We start from the raw sequence: 14726 nt of genomic DNA, 5'->3' as shown, positions 1-14726 counted from the left end.
CTACCCACCACCTAACAAGTCTCCCAGTAGATAGGCCCCACACGACATTCAATGCGACTGTCTTCGCGCACCGTGCCTCTTTCAGGTCAGGTTACACACCTGCGGCAAGGCCCTCCATTCCTCCATGGTGTATGCGCCGTACTCAAGTGAACCTTACAATCCCAGGACTTCAGAAAAAGTCGGACTTGCCATCATCAGCGCTCAAGCAACTAACTTTACTTCGCTTGTACGAGAAATACAGCGACTGCACACATTTCTACATTGATGGATCAACTACATCAACCAGTTCCGGTGACGCTGTAGCTATATCAACAATGAGAATAACCCTGCGGTTCAAGACTTCCCAGTCACTACGTCTACAAATGCAGAGCTCGCGGCTCTCCGCGAGGCGCTTCATGTGATAAATGCTGAAAGTCCTAGAAAATGGGCAGGCTTTTGCGATTCAAGGCCGGCCTTCCAATGTGTGCAGTCTCCGACATGCAGCTCACGATCAGCTCACGTGCGAAATCGGGGAACTTGTCCATCACTTAAGAGAAAAAGGCCATATCTCTTTCCAGTGGATATCAGGTCATTGCGGTATCATAAGAAAGGATGACGCCGATAAGGCAGCTCGGACATCAAACCAAGAAGACCGCTGCGTCCCCATTCCTCTCTCAAGGACCGACGCCGCGAGACAACTTGTCATTTTAGCACGCACGATCTCCTTAGCAGGGTGGAATACCGTACATACAAGGCGCACAAGACTACACAGACTAAACCCATCACTTCAACTCAGACCTCCACCCGGTCTACACCGACGTGAAGCGTCTCTTCTCTGTCGGTTATGGCTTGGAGTTGCCTTCACGAATACCTACTGAGCACTAATTGGAATGGCTGATAGTCTTGCATGGGATGTTTGCGGATGCGAGGAGAACATTGAACACTTATAGTGCCATTGTCCTCAATTTCAAGCACAAAGAGAATCTTTGTCCAACACACTGAGGAAATTAGATGATCGTCCTGTGAGTGAACAGACGTTACTAGAGGGCCGTCCCGACCGATCATTGGCTCAGAAGGCAGTGAAGGCACTTTTATTCTTTCTCAGAACTTCTGGTTTACGCGAGCGGCTTTAACTCAAGTGCTGTCCGTACACGTATCTACACCTTCTCTCTCCCTTCTCTCGCTTCCCCTTCTCCCTTCCCCCAGCGTAGGATAGGCAACCAGACTATTGACTGGTTAACATCCCTACCTTCCTATATTACTCTCTCTCTCTCTCTTAGTTTGTCGGCTTCTATTGATATAGCTAAGGCATACAACCGCGTAGAACATGTCATTCCCTTGAATATCGTAAAGAGCATGAATTTTCCTCCATATATTACAAAGTGCAAAGATAGAAAATTCTATTGCTCCCAAGTCGCGCGTTTAGACGTCCAAATATAATCAGTCCAGAGGAGTTCCACAGGGTTCAGTTTTGTGCGATAACGTAGAAGTGTTTATTTCTGTAGATGAAGTTGCATTCTTTGCGTCAGTGAGTACTATTCCCTCATTACATAAAAAGCTACAATCGTATTCGTCAGCACTTAAACACTGGTTTGAGGATCTTCGTATGTCAGTAAATCTCCCTGAACTGTGGTTCCACTACTGGTGCCATCTACGACGTGGACGCTACCATTTCCAGCGCTGACTTGCCGATTCTAGTGAAGCCTGCCATTGAAGGCGTCGCCATAACCCATGGCTATCACCTCGGCACATCCCGCTGTGTGAAAATAATTTTCAAGGGCGAGGCTCTCCCTTAGCACGTCAAGGTGGGCCACTTTAGGCACCCTGTGCGACCATTTATCCCAAGGCCACTCCTATAACGCAATAGTATGAGGCTGGGACACGTGGGCGCCGTGTGCGATAACACGAGAGTTTGCTCACGCTGCAAACTCCTGTGCAGCCACGGTTCTCAAATACACAAATTGCCTTGGGTCCCATTATGCTTCCTCGAAGGACTGCCCCACAATGAAAGAAAAGGCAGTCATGAAGGAGATGGCGAGAGACAGTTCTTCTCGTCGGGAAGCTGTTGCGGCCGTTAGAAAGCGACGCTCCCGGCGCCGTCGGACTTCAAAGTACGCTGATGCCTCTGTGAAGAGTACGCCCCATCCGACGACACCTCCTCCTTTGCCCCCTAGGCCTGGCGGAATCGAATCTAAATCTGACAAGGTCATGGCGCAGACCAATAGAACTTGGTCCGCACTACTAAAGCCACAGCTAAAGTCAGAGTAACAGCGGAAGTCCTAACCGAAGCCACAGCCGATGCCCCAGCCGATGTCACAGCCGGAGCCGGAGCCACGTCAAGTGGTACAGCTGCGCACCGCTGTAGAGTGCATAGCGCGGGTTCCTGACAAACCGCCCGAAGAAGACCGGCAAGTGGTTGTAATGCTTCGGTCTCTGAATACCTTTCGAATGCTCTTCAATTCCTGCACACTTCATCAGCGCAAAGTGCAATGCAAGTGCTGGGGGGGGGGATGCTTTCAATTCAGTACTTGCAAGTCTTGAGTGAGCTTCATGACTCACCCACATCATTCTATTCGCACTGAAGTCAAAAAGGTTGGGGTTTAGCTTAACGATATACTGCCACGCACTACAACGTACTGGTGACGCCCACCGGCTCATTGGTCTTTACAGGTGACTTCAATGTGCATCACCAGCTATGGGGAAGCACCAAGATTAGCTTCAGACAGCAGAATGACGGCCGCTTAATGTATCGGCGGGGCACTTGCTTGAACTGGACTGGTTTCAAGGCGCTTTGTTGCGTGCACACTTAGTATTCCCTCTATCCCGCTTTCCTCTTTCTGTTCCCCCTTTCCCTTCCCCCAGTGTGGGGTAACAAACCGGAGGCTCGTCTGGTTGACCTCCCTGCCTTTCCTGTCTTTGCTAACTTTCTGTCTCTGTCCTAGGAAGAGTGCCTCGATTGTATTTCCTTTAAATACACGTATTAATCTCTCTCTCCAATGCCATAAAGAAATAATGCCTCCGCGTGACTTTATTAAATACCTAGGCATTATATACGATTCAAAGCTTATCTGGTGCAACCACATCGAACGTGCTACGTATAAGGAAGCGGGAGCTGTTTCCATGATTTGCAAACTCGTTCAACGCCGATCTAGGCTATGTAAGGACACATTCATTAGTATTTATCGTACGTGTGTTCAACCCATATTGGGATTTAAGTGATTCCTATTCTCTAGTGGGGTAGCACACAAAATTAACCCCCTCGTTGTTCTAGAACGAGATGCTCGGCGGTTTTGTCTTGGCTTGCCAAAATTTTTTGCTAATAATGTAATAAATTAAGAAGCCAGATTGTTCATACTTGTTTGCAGATTCCCCATTGTCACAGTGAAGAACTACTAAAACACTTACGAATCTTCATTGAGACGATCAGTTTATACTTAACAAGGAAAAATAAGCGTTGCCTGACGAAATGTGGTCTTCTCTGCACAATCCGCAGGGTTTTTTGTGCAAGCGCAACTACAACTAATACTTGAAACGCAAAAAAAAAAGCAGGACCAGATGATAGCGCTCGTCCTGTCTGGTCTTCATCTGTCCCCGTGTTTCTTTCCGATTCAAGTATGCATTCTCGCAATCTCGCCCGAATTTCAGCCTTTATAGAAGCAATAAAGTTCTAATACGAGAGATCATTCCCCTCCAAAAAGCCCGATAATGCTATGAAGATTTAATATGATGATATATTTGCTTCCAATGCTTAATTCTTGCTCACTAGACATTTAAGCGGCCTATTACAATATCACTTATTGCAACTGAAAACGAACAATGTAATAACAACAGATGCATCAATGTGTGAAGAAAAAGCAGGTGTAGACATTTTTTCTGAGGCGCTGTCCTGGTCATTCGTTTTGACTTCCTGAAATTACACCCATATTTCAGAAAGAGTTATTAGTAATTATTTTATCACTTCGAAAACTTTCTGCAACTTTTTAGACCGCTCTAATAGTGACCGATTCCTTGCAGTGTGCACAGCACACACCTCATGCTCAGACAGTACAGTTTTGAGTGTACTAGAAACATCAGTCCTTTCGACTTCTCATGCGCTTCATATTGGTACCAGGTTACCGTGTTTTTTTTTCTAAATGAAAAGGCCGACATACTGGAGCGTACGTCCCTAGATGGACTAGTCATGTCTGTTCTGCTCACTTATACCACCGCTGCTAGATTTACCAAATTTTCTCTTTTAAAACGCTCTGGAAAACAGAGATTCCAAGTAACATACCAAAATAATTTCTTTTCCTTTGAGACAATCAATGGTGTCCCACGCGTAAGTTAGAAATCTCCCTCAGAATACCATGTTTCACCATTAAATTTTTATTCACAAAGGTCTGGTCTGATGCTGTCCCTTCTACGCCATGTCTTCGAAACACCTGAAACGAATTATCATTTTATTATTGCAAGAGCAATGGCACGGACACTCCGAGCGAATGTTTCTTGTCGGCGTCGCCGTCGCCGTGAGGTTCCGCATATATTTAGGTATGTGCATGCTATATGCCATACTCTGCTATATTGCATATGGTATATGCGGGTATGTATTGCCACACCAATCTCTCACTAAAGATGCTCATACCATGTTTTACATTCTTGACAACATCATTCCTCAGACTTTTGAGAATGGCAGCCCACAAAGAAATGTCGTGAAACAAAACACCGGCAGCACATACGTGCCTTTCATCTTAAATCTTCTCCGACTTTATGATTCAAAGTGCGCAGCAGTAACTGAGTAAATTAAGTCATTTCATTTGCACGACAGTGCAATGCCTGCGGGATCGGCCTACGAAAGAGGTTTCAAACACACCCGATACGGAAAAGTGGCGGTAAATTCACTAAAAAGACGTTGGCTTTTATTAATCGACATAGATGAACTTTCACGATGGCATGATTTAAACGGAGAGCCTTTAGCACAACAGCTCGTTTTTGCTTAGCTTACGTTTAGTTCAATTCGCACTGCAAACTACAGTTACGAGCGTTGCACTTCGTGGAACATGTTGCTCTCGCATTCATTGCTTCACCCATATTGCGAAACTGTGATTTCTTTATTAGTCTACCGTCGACGAACTGCATCTAAATTACATTGCAAAAATTAGGCATTGCAGCAAACACTGAAAATAATCTCTCATTTGGGTCATCGATGTCGGGTTTGAGCCACAGGAACGTATGCATGACAGTCTGTGAGTTCCTTTGCGGCACAAGGAGAATACTTGGTTAAATTACTGATTGATTATGTCATATTGCACACAAAATATTTCACAAAATTCAAATTTGAATTGATTGAAATTGCTCATTTTCAAGTTTGCTACCCTTTTATAAAGCACCCGTTTCCCTATAACAGCAAAAAAAAAAAAGTTCGACAGCGGGTTACACTCCTGTAACACGTCAACGCGAAAGCCTGTTGCACAGTGGTAATGCACCACATCGCATCGTCACGTTTCTGCTTCGCAGTTCGGCTTCTTCGGCTCGTTTTTGACGCTTAGCTGCGCCTTCACGTGCTCGTATAGCGGGGTCAGATTAGCGCCAACGACGTTTCTCTTCGACTTTACGTTGCATTCTCTCAGCAGAGCATTGACACGTATGCTCTTCTGTGTGTGTGGGTGATTTCGAAGAATGCATGCACTGTTCGCTTCACTTTGCTGGGCGCTTATAGCCTCAGCCTTACAGGGGTATGAACCATTGAGTTCACGTTCTCTTTTTTTTTTTCGTAGCACTCGACCAGACGCCGCGTTTATGTACATTGTATGCGTGATTCTAATGAATGTATACACTCTATGCTTCACTTTTCTGAATCCTTTTGTTGAAGCCTCTGTTTTAGGAGAGGGATGGGTCATGGCATTTTTTGCTTGCTCGGAGGGGTAAGAGCCATTGCTGATGATGATAGATGTTGTACCACTGGACCGGTCGACATGATTCTTCAAGACCATCGGGGGTATGAGCCACTTAAGGCTTCCGACTTAATATGTCTTTAACGTTAGTTTGTCTGCTTTATCGCCTTGTATAACTTCAACTTTACCCTGACATATACTTTTCTTTAGTTTTCTCTCCCCTACCGGATTAACTGCCGGCTTCTTGGCTATCCTCAGTAGTGGGTACGCGCCATAATATGGTAAACAACGAAGCAAGCAACCAAGCAAGGATTTTATAATTGCTACAAAGAGATTGTCTTGAATTCTTAAACATTTTATTTTTGTTCATTTCCTCCAGTTAGCTTTACCATTTTCAGTTTTTTAATAAAGATAGCCTAATTTCATCCAAATCTTGGCCAATCCCCCACAGTGGGTGTGCGCCATCGCATAAGGAATACCATACCATACCATACCAGCCATGGTGTACGCTTCGGTTTCCTATATTAGGTGTAACGAAACTCGGGGCTGCGACTGTGGCTGGGAGTGAGAGCGAGGCTGCTGGCCCATTTACAGACGCGGCTGTAGGCATCGTCTGGAGGTTCGCGAGGCGGGAGCACTTTCCGTTCGCATCATTCGTGCCTGTGAACCCAGCCGGCAGGATAGCCAACGGTATGTCTGCCCCTCCACCAGATTTTGATTTGGCGACCAGGTCGATGCTCACAGGGCAAGGACGGCGAGTGTCTTCGGCGACATCCGTGATGTAGGCCTAGCTCTCCAAGTGAATAGAATATCAAATGCTGACATGTCAAACCGCTCTAACGACGACGGCTTCGAGGTTGGCAGTGCCGGGATGGCGAGTCTTATTCCAAAGAGCGATTCTGCAGGCCTAGCCCTCGAAGCCCATCTGCGTGTCCGCCCATCAGCTGCGCTTTTGTCATGACGGTGACTCTAATGTTCGGTAGCCCGGTATACTGAGCTGTCGTCGCAGCATGAGTCATCGTGGCGTCCTTGCTCTTCAAACAGCCGGTGCCGCGCCAACAGTATTGGCGATGACAGAAACCACGTGCATTGCCCACATTCCGAAGGTGGAAAAGATTGAAGAAGACCATGCATGATATCGAGCGACAGGTTAGGCAGAATGCCACACGCTTGGGTATTCAGGAGATCAGGAATAAAAGCAATCAGCTTCTTTTGGATACGCAGCAAAGCGTTGGTAAGCTTAAAGGAATCTGCATGCTTTTAGAGACAAATAGGGAGATCCTGGAAATAGTAAACGATCAAAAGCCTTATCGAGACGGACAAAGTAGACAGGGAGATCTACACATGCAAATACTTCGGGCTTGAAATCTGCCTCAAATAAAAAACAAAATAATCGAATCAAATAGAACGATATTCGATTCGCTATTCAAAAGTTCCGAATATTCGCACACTCATATATTAGTTAGAAAGCAGTAAAATTTCGTTGCATCATTTTTGTATAAAAATTTGTACGGAAAGAAACGTCTGTTATAATTTCAGCTCACCCTTTTAGTTTGCATTCTTTCGTACCGATTGTCACCTTTATTTTGGACCCAGAGTCGAGGTGCGTGCCACGAAGGACGACAGACGTTCCACCGGCCAACGGCCCGTGATTCGGAAATATGTCTGTCAATCTTGCGTCCTAGCAACAGCAGCAACAAGATGATACTTTTACTCACTTTACAAGAAAAAGATATATTTTTACTCACTATGGGAGCGAAATAGTATTTTACGTCACACAACCTCCCCTGGCTCTGCACTTTCATAAGTAGGGCTCTAACTTTTCTAACTTTATTTTCGAGTAGAACCCGGTAAAATCAGGTAAACCCAAGTAAATTGTGTAAAATCTGCGCTTCCTTACTTTTGGAAAAAATTATGTCGCTTAATTTTAGCACAGATATGGTGGGTTATTAATCATTCTTGGTTGATAATTTCAAAGCTCGCTGCACTCTGCAGAATATAAATTACCATAAGATATTGCCCGAAGGTAAATGTTATTTCTCAAATATAGGAACTATCGAGGGCAAAGAAATGGAAAATGCGACTGGCCTAGCTGACGTTACAGCCGCTACGTATACAAACGTACACACATATATTCACCACACAAGGTTGGTCAAAAATAGTATATGGCTTCCTTTTTATTTTTCAAATGACATCATTTGCACCATAGACAGAAAACGAATTCGTGATCTGATCAGTCTCTGGCAACCTGAATAGTCAGTCAGCAGCGACCAGTAGGGCTACCATATGTTGGCTCTCGCCGGACATAATATCTACGACTTCTGTAACGCTCACAACAATAGTTTTAAATATTATTTTTCTTTCTTTTGAATTTCTTTTGTTTTGAGCAATGGTTTTTATAGAACACTATGGGCATGGGGCAGTTGCAGACTTAAGGTAGAATGCTGTCTATGAGCTCTATCTTGTCCCTGCGCTCCATATCATTAGCAACACGACTGCGAGCGTATTGCAGATTGCAATGTAAATTGGAATGGTGTTAATCGATGCATAAGGGATCTGCCTTCATACAAAAGCGTAACAGAGCATTTGCGGATTGCCTTTTAGATAATGTGATTAGCACTCATAAATAAAGAGCGCCTATAATTCAGCGATTTTCATCCATTGAACGTTGGTGCACTAATGTGGCGAATTGCTGATTCAAAGCTTTAAAAACACTTCAGGAGCTCTATTGAAAATAATAATTTATTCTAAAGTGTGGATCAGTGCGGTCTGAATGTAAAACTCGTGATTTGAGGTGTTCCGATGTCTTTGAACACATTCAGTAACGAGCAGGGTCGATTCCTTTCGAGTTGCTGTTATTTCACAGGCAATCCTTGTTAATAAAACTTGCGCTGGTGGCTTAATTACGCTGAATTAGCGGCGCCTTCATAGAGAACCAGATGTTCTTGTTTTTAGTTTAAGCCAGCTGCCAAGGCAGCTCGAACTAGCGGGCATGCGATTGATCCATCGTGACTTTGTGACAAACAGGAGCCACCAAATATTGAGTCTGAAAAATCGTTTACACGGTTTCTCTCCCAGGAACATGTGTCAGAGTTCCTTCTTCCGTCAAGCCGGTGACAAGGTGAATAATGTGCCCACCTCGCCTGAATCAGCTATATGCTATTGCCTCGCGCTAGATTTCAAAGTTTTGTCCGTTACCATTGCCCATCGAACACCCTCCCACAAATAGTTCTCCTCTACTTTGTAACGAATGTGTTCAATTGACGCTACAGCGCACTTGTCTAATTTTGTAAACAATTTGTTGTTTCTCCTTGTGTACACCCAAGAAACAATGACGCATACGAGCGCCGCAGGAAAAATGCGCGTACGCGTATATGTATATAACAGAAACTATCACGTACCTTATATTCGAAGCCGGAAGGAATGACATGACGATCCAAGATATCGTATTTCCTCAGGTCACTGCTGGCCACGTCGTTTACGTATATAATAATGTCTGCTATAGAACCATTGCGTGCAGGTGGTGTTTTGCATTGGATACTGCAAGAAATTGAATATTTGTCAACGTTTCTGTTAATGAAACGATGCAAGACTATACGTAGCCATGGCGCCAATTTTGTCATCAGAATCAGTTTAGCTCGCATAGACTGGGGTACGCCCACGTACCTGTCGAGTAGAAAACGTTTAACAACTTCATCAGGTATGAAATAGCCTACTTACAGCATAAGATGTGTAAAGGAAAATTCACACTCCGTGTAATGCTGGGAATGCGGCTGCAATGTCCCATTTCGCGCCCCTCTCCTAGTCCAATGACTGCTATGGAAATTGTAATGTTACCACATAAGTCTGACATGACATCACATGCACCACACGCTTGAAAACCAGTGGTGGATCATCATCATCATCATCATCATCATCATCATCATCATCATCATCATCAGCCTGGTTACGCCCACTGCAGGGCAAAGGCCTCTCCCATACTTCTCCAACAACCCCGGTCATCTACTAATTGTGGCCATGCCATGCCTGCAAACTTCTTAATCTCATCCGCCCACCTAACTTTCTGCCGCCCCCTGCTACGCTTCCCTTCCCTTGGGATCCAGTCCGTAACCCTTAATGACCATCGGTTATCTTCCCTCCTCATTACATGTCCTGCCCATGCCCATTTCTTTTTCTTGATTTCAACTAAGATGTCATTAACTCGCGTTTGTTTCCTCACCCAATCCGCTCTTTTCTTATCCCTTAACGTTACACCTATCATTCTTCTTTCCATAGCTCGCTGCGTCGTCCTCAATTTGAGTAGAACCCTTTTCGTAAGCCTCCAGGTTTCTGCCCCGTAGGTGAGTACTGGTAAGACACAGCTATTATATACTTTTCTCTTGAGGGATAATGGCAACCTGCTGTTCATGATCTGAGAATGCCTGCCAAACGCACCCCAGCCCATTCTTATTCTTCTGATTATTTCCGTCTCATGATCCGGATCCGCCGTCACTACCTGCCCTAAGTAGACGTATTCCCTTACGACTTCCAGTGCCTCGCTACCTATTGTAAATTGCTGTTCTCTTCCGAGACTGTTAAGCATTACTTTAGTTTTCTGCAGATTAATTTTTAGACCCACTCTTCTGCTTTGTCTCTCCAGGTCAGTGAGCATGCATTGCAATTGGTCCCCTGAGTTACTAAGCAAGGCAATATCATCAGCGAATCGCAAGTTACTAAGGTATTCTCCATTACCTTTTATCCCCATTTCTTCCCAATCCAGGTCTCTGAATACCTCCTGTAAACACGCTGTGAATAGCATTGGAGATATCGTATCTCCCTGCCTAACACCTTTCTTTATTGGGATTTTGTTGCTTGCTTTATGGAGGACTACGGTGGCTGTGGAGCCGCTATATATATCTCAGTATTTTTACATACGGCTCGTCTACACCCTGATTCCGTAATGCCTCTATGACTGCTGAGGTTTCGACAGAATCAAACGCTTTCTCGTAATCAATGAAAGCTATATATAAGGGTTGGTTATATTCCGCACATTTCTCTATCACCTGATTGATAGTGTGAATATGATCTATTGTTGAGTAGCCTTTACGGAATCCTGCCTGGTCCTTTGCTTGACAGAAGTCTAAGGTGTTCCTGATTCTATTTGCGATTACCTTAGTAAATAGTTTGTAGGCAACGTGGTGGATCATTCTTGCTCAAAATGAATTGTGGGAACTGGGGCTCAACTTTTATTAGTAACAAGTGTAAGAAGTCAACAAGCAAAGAGAAGAAGTTATCCGCTGGTTCTCATTTAAAGTAGAAATGTAGAAATACTAAGGACACGTAGAAATAAAAAGTAAATGTAGAAACAATAAGGAAAAGTGTGAAGAAACCATCAACGATGATTGTCATTGAAACCTAACAGAACGAACGAACGAGCGTTTTCCTGAGTCCGACCACCGTCCAGCCCATAAATGGGTGACAGCCAAAGAAAGCTACTCACTTAAAGAGTGAAATCGGAATAAACAAAAAAGCCGGCAGATCCCACGCCCTGTGGGAATCGATGTAATGCGAAGCCGTGTGCGGGGAGCCTACCAAGTTAACGAAACCACCATGAGAGCATTAAGACGTAGCCGGCTGTTTCATGACCTGCAAGACACACATCTCATGACATTCATGTCACCACCTATCATTTATATTTGTCATACGCTCTTGTCATACTATACCAATTTTTGTACATACCAAGCCAGCGAAAGGACCATGAGAGCACCAAGATGTGGGCGGCTAGATAAATACTGTCAAAGTATCAAACGTTCGTCAAGAAGTGCTTAGCATTTAATGCATGCAAGGAACTTGGCGATGAAGCGCTAATAGATAGATTTTTCTTTTTATTGAACTCCTTGTTGTTCCTCTACGGCAAAAGCTAAAACAAAACTATAGAATAGCGCACTTCATGCTACGTGAAAGAAGCGCTTAGGTGTTGAAGAACCGTGGTATGAACACTGCGATTTGCTCCGCCCGCATGAATTTTTGCACTTCAGGAATCTTAAGGCCAAATATCTTCTGCGTGCTGAAATTGCCGACCATAGAAGGAGATAACAGGGCTCCTGGCTGGGCTTTAGAAGCTCGGTGAATGTGACTAGTTATTACCAGGACTGTCCTTCTTATCAGTTTTGAACTATAATAAAGAGGGTTACGTGCCCTGAGAAATCCGAGAATATTTGTTTCTGAGGCGAAGGCAATTTAAAGAGCACATTTGGTGAAAAATGTATTAGCGAGCGGATGAAATTATATTTCCCATGAATGTATCTACTGACAGAATTTATTCGTGCAAAGTAGTTCAGATGGTATTTTTTTGTGTGCTCTTTATGACTGCCGGACATATAAACCTAAATCGACAAATACGCGACGTGATTTGAGAAAGTGAAAACGTATGAAAACAAGAACGATTAAAGAATGTCGCGGCTGTTGAGTAGTTAATCCTAAGATAGACTTATTAGAATTAAATAAAAAATACAAAAATACATTCTGCGGTTATACGTGCCAAAACCACGATCTGATTATGAAGCTTGCCGGATTTTTAGAGCACCTGACATCGTTTAACCTGCACCCAGCGCACGGCCTTCTTGCATGTCGCTCCCATTGAAATGCGGCCGCCGCGGTGCGGATTCGCTCCCGCAACCTCGTTCTTAGCAGCACCCCGCCAAAACCATTAAGCAACCACGACGGGTCACACAATCTTGAGTGAAGATCCCTAGCTACCCATGTAGAAACCCAAAGTAACCACCATACTTCGCGGCCTCTCATTCTCTCAGTTCTGACGCAAAGAGTAGACACATTAGAAAAAAAGTTCTAACTACTAAATGTGTAAACACAGAGACCAGTGTTAGAGTTCCATAAAATGGCGATGTTTTCACTAATGGCAAAACGGTTATCGAGCTACACGTAATGGCAAAAGCGCCCACTTGAAAAAGAAACTGTGCTTTCATCAGATTGCGTAAATTATTCAAACACACGTCGATAGCGTGTACTCACCGCCGCGTAGACCACGTGGTGACTTCGCACAACTGACCACCAACGGTAACGTTGACGCTCTTCTCGGAGTTATAGATAACGGAAGCGAAATTGTCGCCTTCAATGTTGAGCAAGGTGCCTCCTGCAGTCGGACCTTTCTTCGGACTCACCTGCATTGGGAGATAGAAGGTCACGTGATAACACATTGTTTCTTGTGTGTTTTGTCTGGTTTCACGCTGTTTAGAAAGGCGATGTTGACGTAGGCTATTTCACGCAGCACGCTCTCTAGTCACACACAGAGAGAGATAAAACTTTATTATGTCCTTGATGGGGTTCAGGGGTGGCGGGGGTCGGGAGACTAACCCCCAATCCCCCCCTTCCTCTGACGGCGGCCAGTCCTTGATTTCTGGCGGTGTCTTCGGCCATCCGGACGGCCCAGAGCTGCTCCTCTGTGTCCAAGCTGAGGAGCAATGTCTCCCACTGCTCGGTCGTAGTTATGATGCGTGTGTTAGTGTGGGAAGTGTTGGTGGGTGAGGCTTTGGGGCGTTGCCATATAATATGATCGAGGTCAGCGCGGGCCTCGTACGCTTTGCAGAGTGGGGAGCATGCATCGGGGTAAATGCAGTTGTAAAGCACGGGGTTCGGAAAAGTTCGTGTCTCAAGGAGTCGCCAAGTGGTGGATTGAGATTTATTCACTGCTTTGTGTGCTGGGAGGTAGCGTAACCACTCTCCGCGGTAGTGCAGGAGAATTTCTCTGAACGTGATCATTCGTTCCCGCGCGTGACCGCGATGCAGAACAGAGGGCTGGTCGGGATTGGAAGACGCAGGAGAAGAATGATGCGCCCGGTGTGCGAGAGCTCGGGCGGCATCGTGGGCGACTTCACTTCCAGCCAGACCCGAGTGACCAGAGGCCCAGATGATCTGGACACGGCGTTGCCTTGAGGGAGGAGTGCCAGAGAGTATCTTCTGCGCTTGGGGCGCTCTCAGTCCTCTTGTGTAGTTACGAATGGCCTTTTTTGAATCGCTGATGATGCAGTATGCATTGGTAGCCGCGTATAGGCCAAAGCGATGGCCGTTTCTTCTCCTACTTCGGGTTGCGTGGTGAATATTGATGTGGCCACGGCGATGCGGTACTGCGAAACCGCGACTGCGACGACCGCCATGGCGTTTTGGTTGCGGTATTCCGCCGCGTCCACGTAGGTTACGTCAGTGGCTTGGTCGTAGTGCTTTTGTAGTTGTTTAGCTCTTTCTGCACGTCGCTCCAGATTGTGTTCAGGGTGCATATTGCGAGGTTTCGGCGGGATAACTACCTGAGCACGAATGTTTGGAGGGATGGGTACTTTTGGTCCGAATTGGGTGGTGTAGGTTATGCCTAGGGTGCCTTGAATGTGCCTGCCCGTGGTGAACGTGGCGAGTCGTTCGTATTGGCTAATACGCTGCGCTTCAATAAGCACGTCTATGGTGTTATGAATGCCGAGGGCGTCCAGTTTCTCTTTAGAGGTGGTGATGGGAAGATGTAGGGCTTGTTTATAGGCCCTCTTGATCATCGTGTTGAGTTTGAGCTTGTCAGTTGCATGGAGGCTAAGATACGGGGCAACATAGGGGATCCTGCTCAGTGCGTAGGTCGTTACCAGGCGTATAAGGTTGTTTTCTTTCATGCCGTGATGTAGATTTCCAATGCGTGCAATAAGGCGAGTGGTTTGGTCTACATAATCATCTAATTGCTTGAGTATCTCCGTGTTTCTGCCGTTTTGTTGGATGCGTAAGCCAAGGATACGAATGCTAGGTACAGTAGGTATGTGCTGCTGGTACACGTAGAGTTGTATCTCGGGCGGGTGAGGGTCTGGACATCGACATCCACAATTAAGCTTGCACAGAAGGAGCTCC

At 45.4% G+C, this 14726-nt stretch overlaps 1 protein-coding gene across 2 annotated transcripts in view; it reads right to left on the bottom strand.

Moving 5' to 3' along the window:
* Nucleotides 1–14726, bottom strand: part of LOC142584841 (hepatocyte growth factor receptor-like) — a 104098-nt gene that overhangs the window by 42163 nt on the left and 47209 nt on the right. For both annotated transcript variants that reach the window (XM_075695138.1, XM_075695139.1), the window contains 3 exons: nt 12861–13009; nt 9251–9389; nt 7394–7530 (listed from right to left, as the gene is read on the bottom strand). In XM_075695138.1, the coding sequence (XP_075551253.1) occupies nt 7394–7530; nt 9251–9389; nt 12861–13009 (425 nt within the window). The remainder of the gene's footprint in view (nt 1–7393; nt 7531–9250; nt 9390–12860; nt 13010–14726) is intronic.

This window comes from Dermacentor variabilis, chromosome 6, assembly GCF_050947875.1.
Source record: "Dermacentor variabilis isolate Ectoservices chromosome 6, ASM5094787v1, whole genome shotgun sequence".
NCBI classification, from domain to species: domain Eukaryota; kingdom Metazoa; phylum Arthropoda; class Arachnida; order Ixodida; family Ixodidae; genus Dermacentor; species Dermacentor variabilis.
Note: the sequence above shows the minus strand (reverse complement) of the source record. Positions and strands in the feature narration are given on the sequence as shown.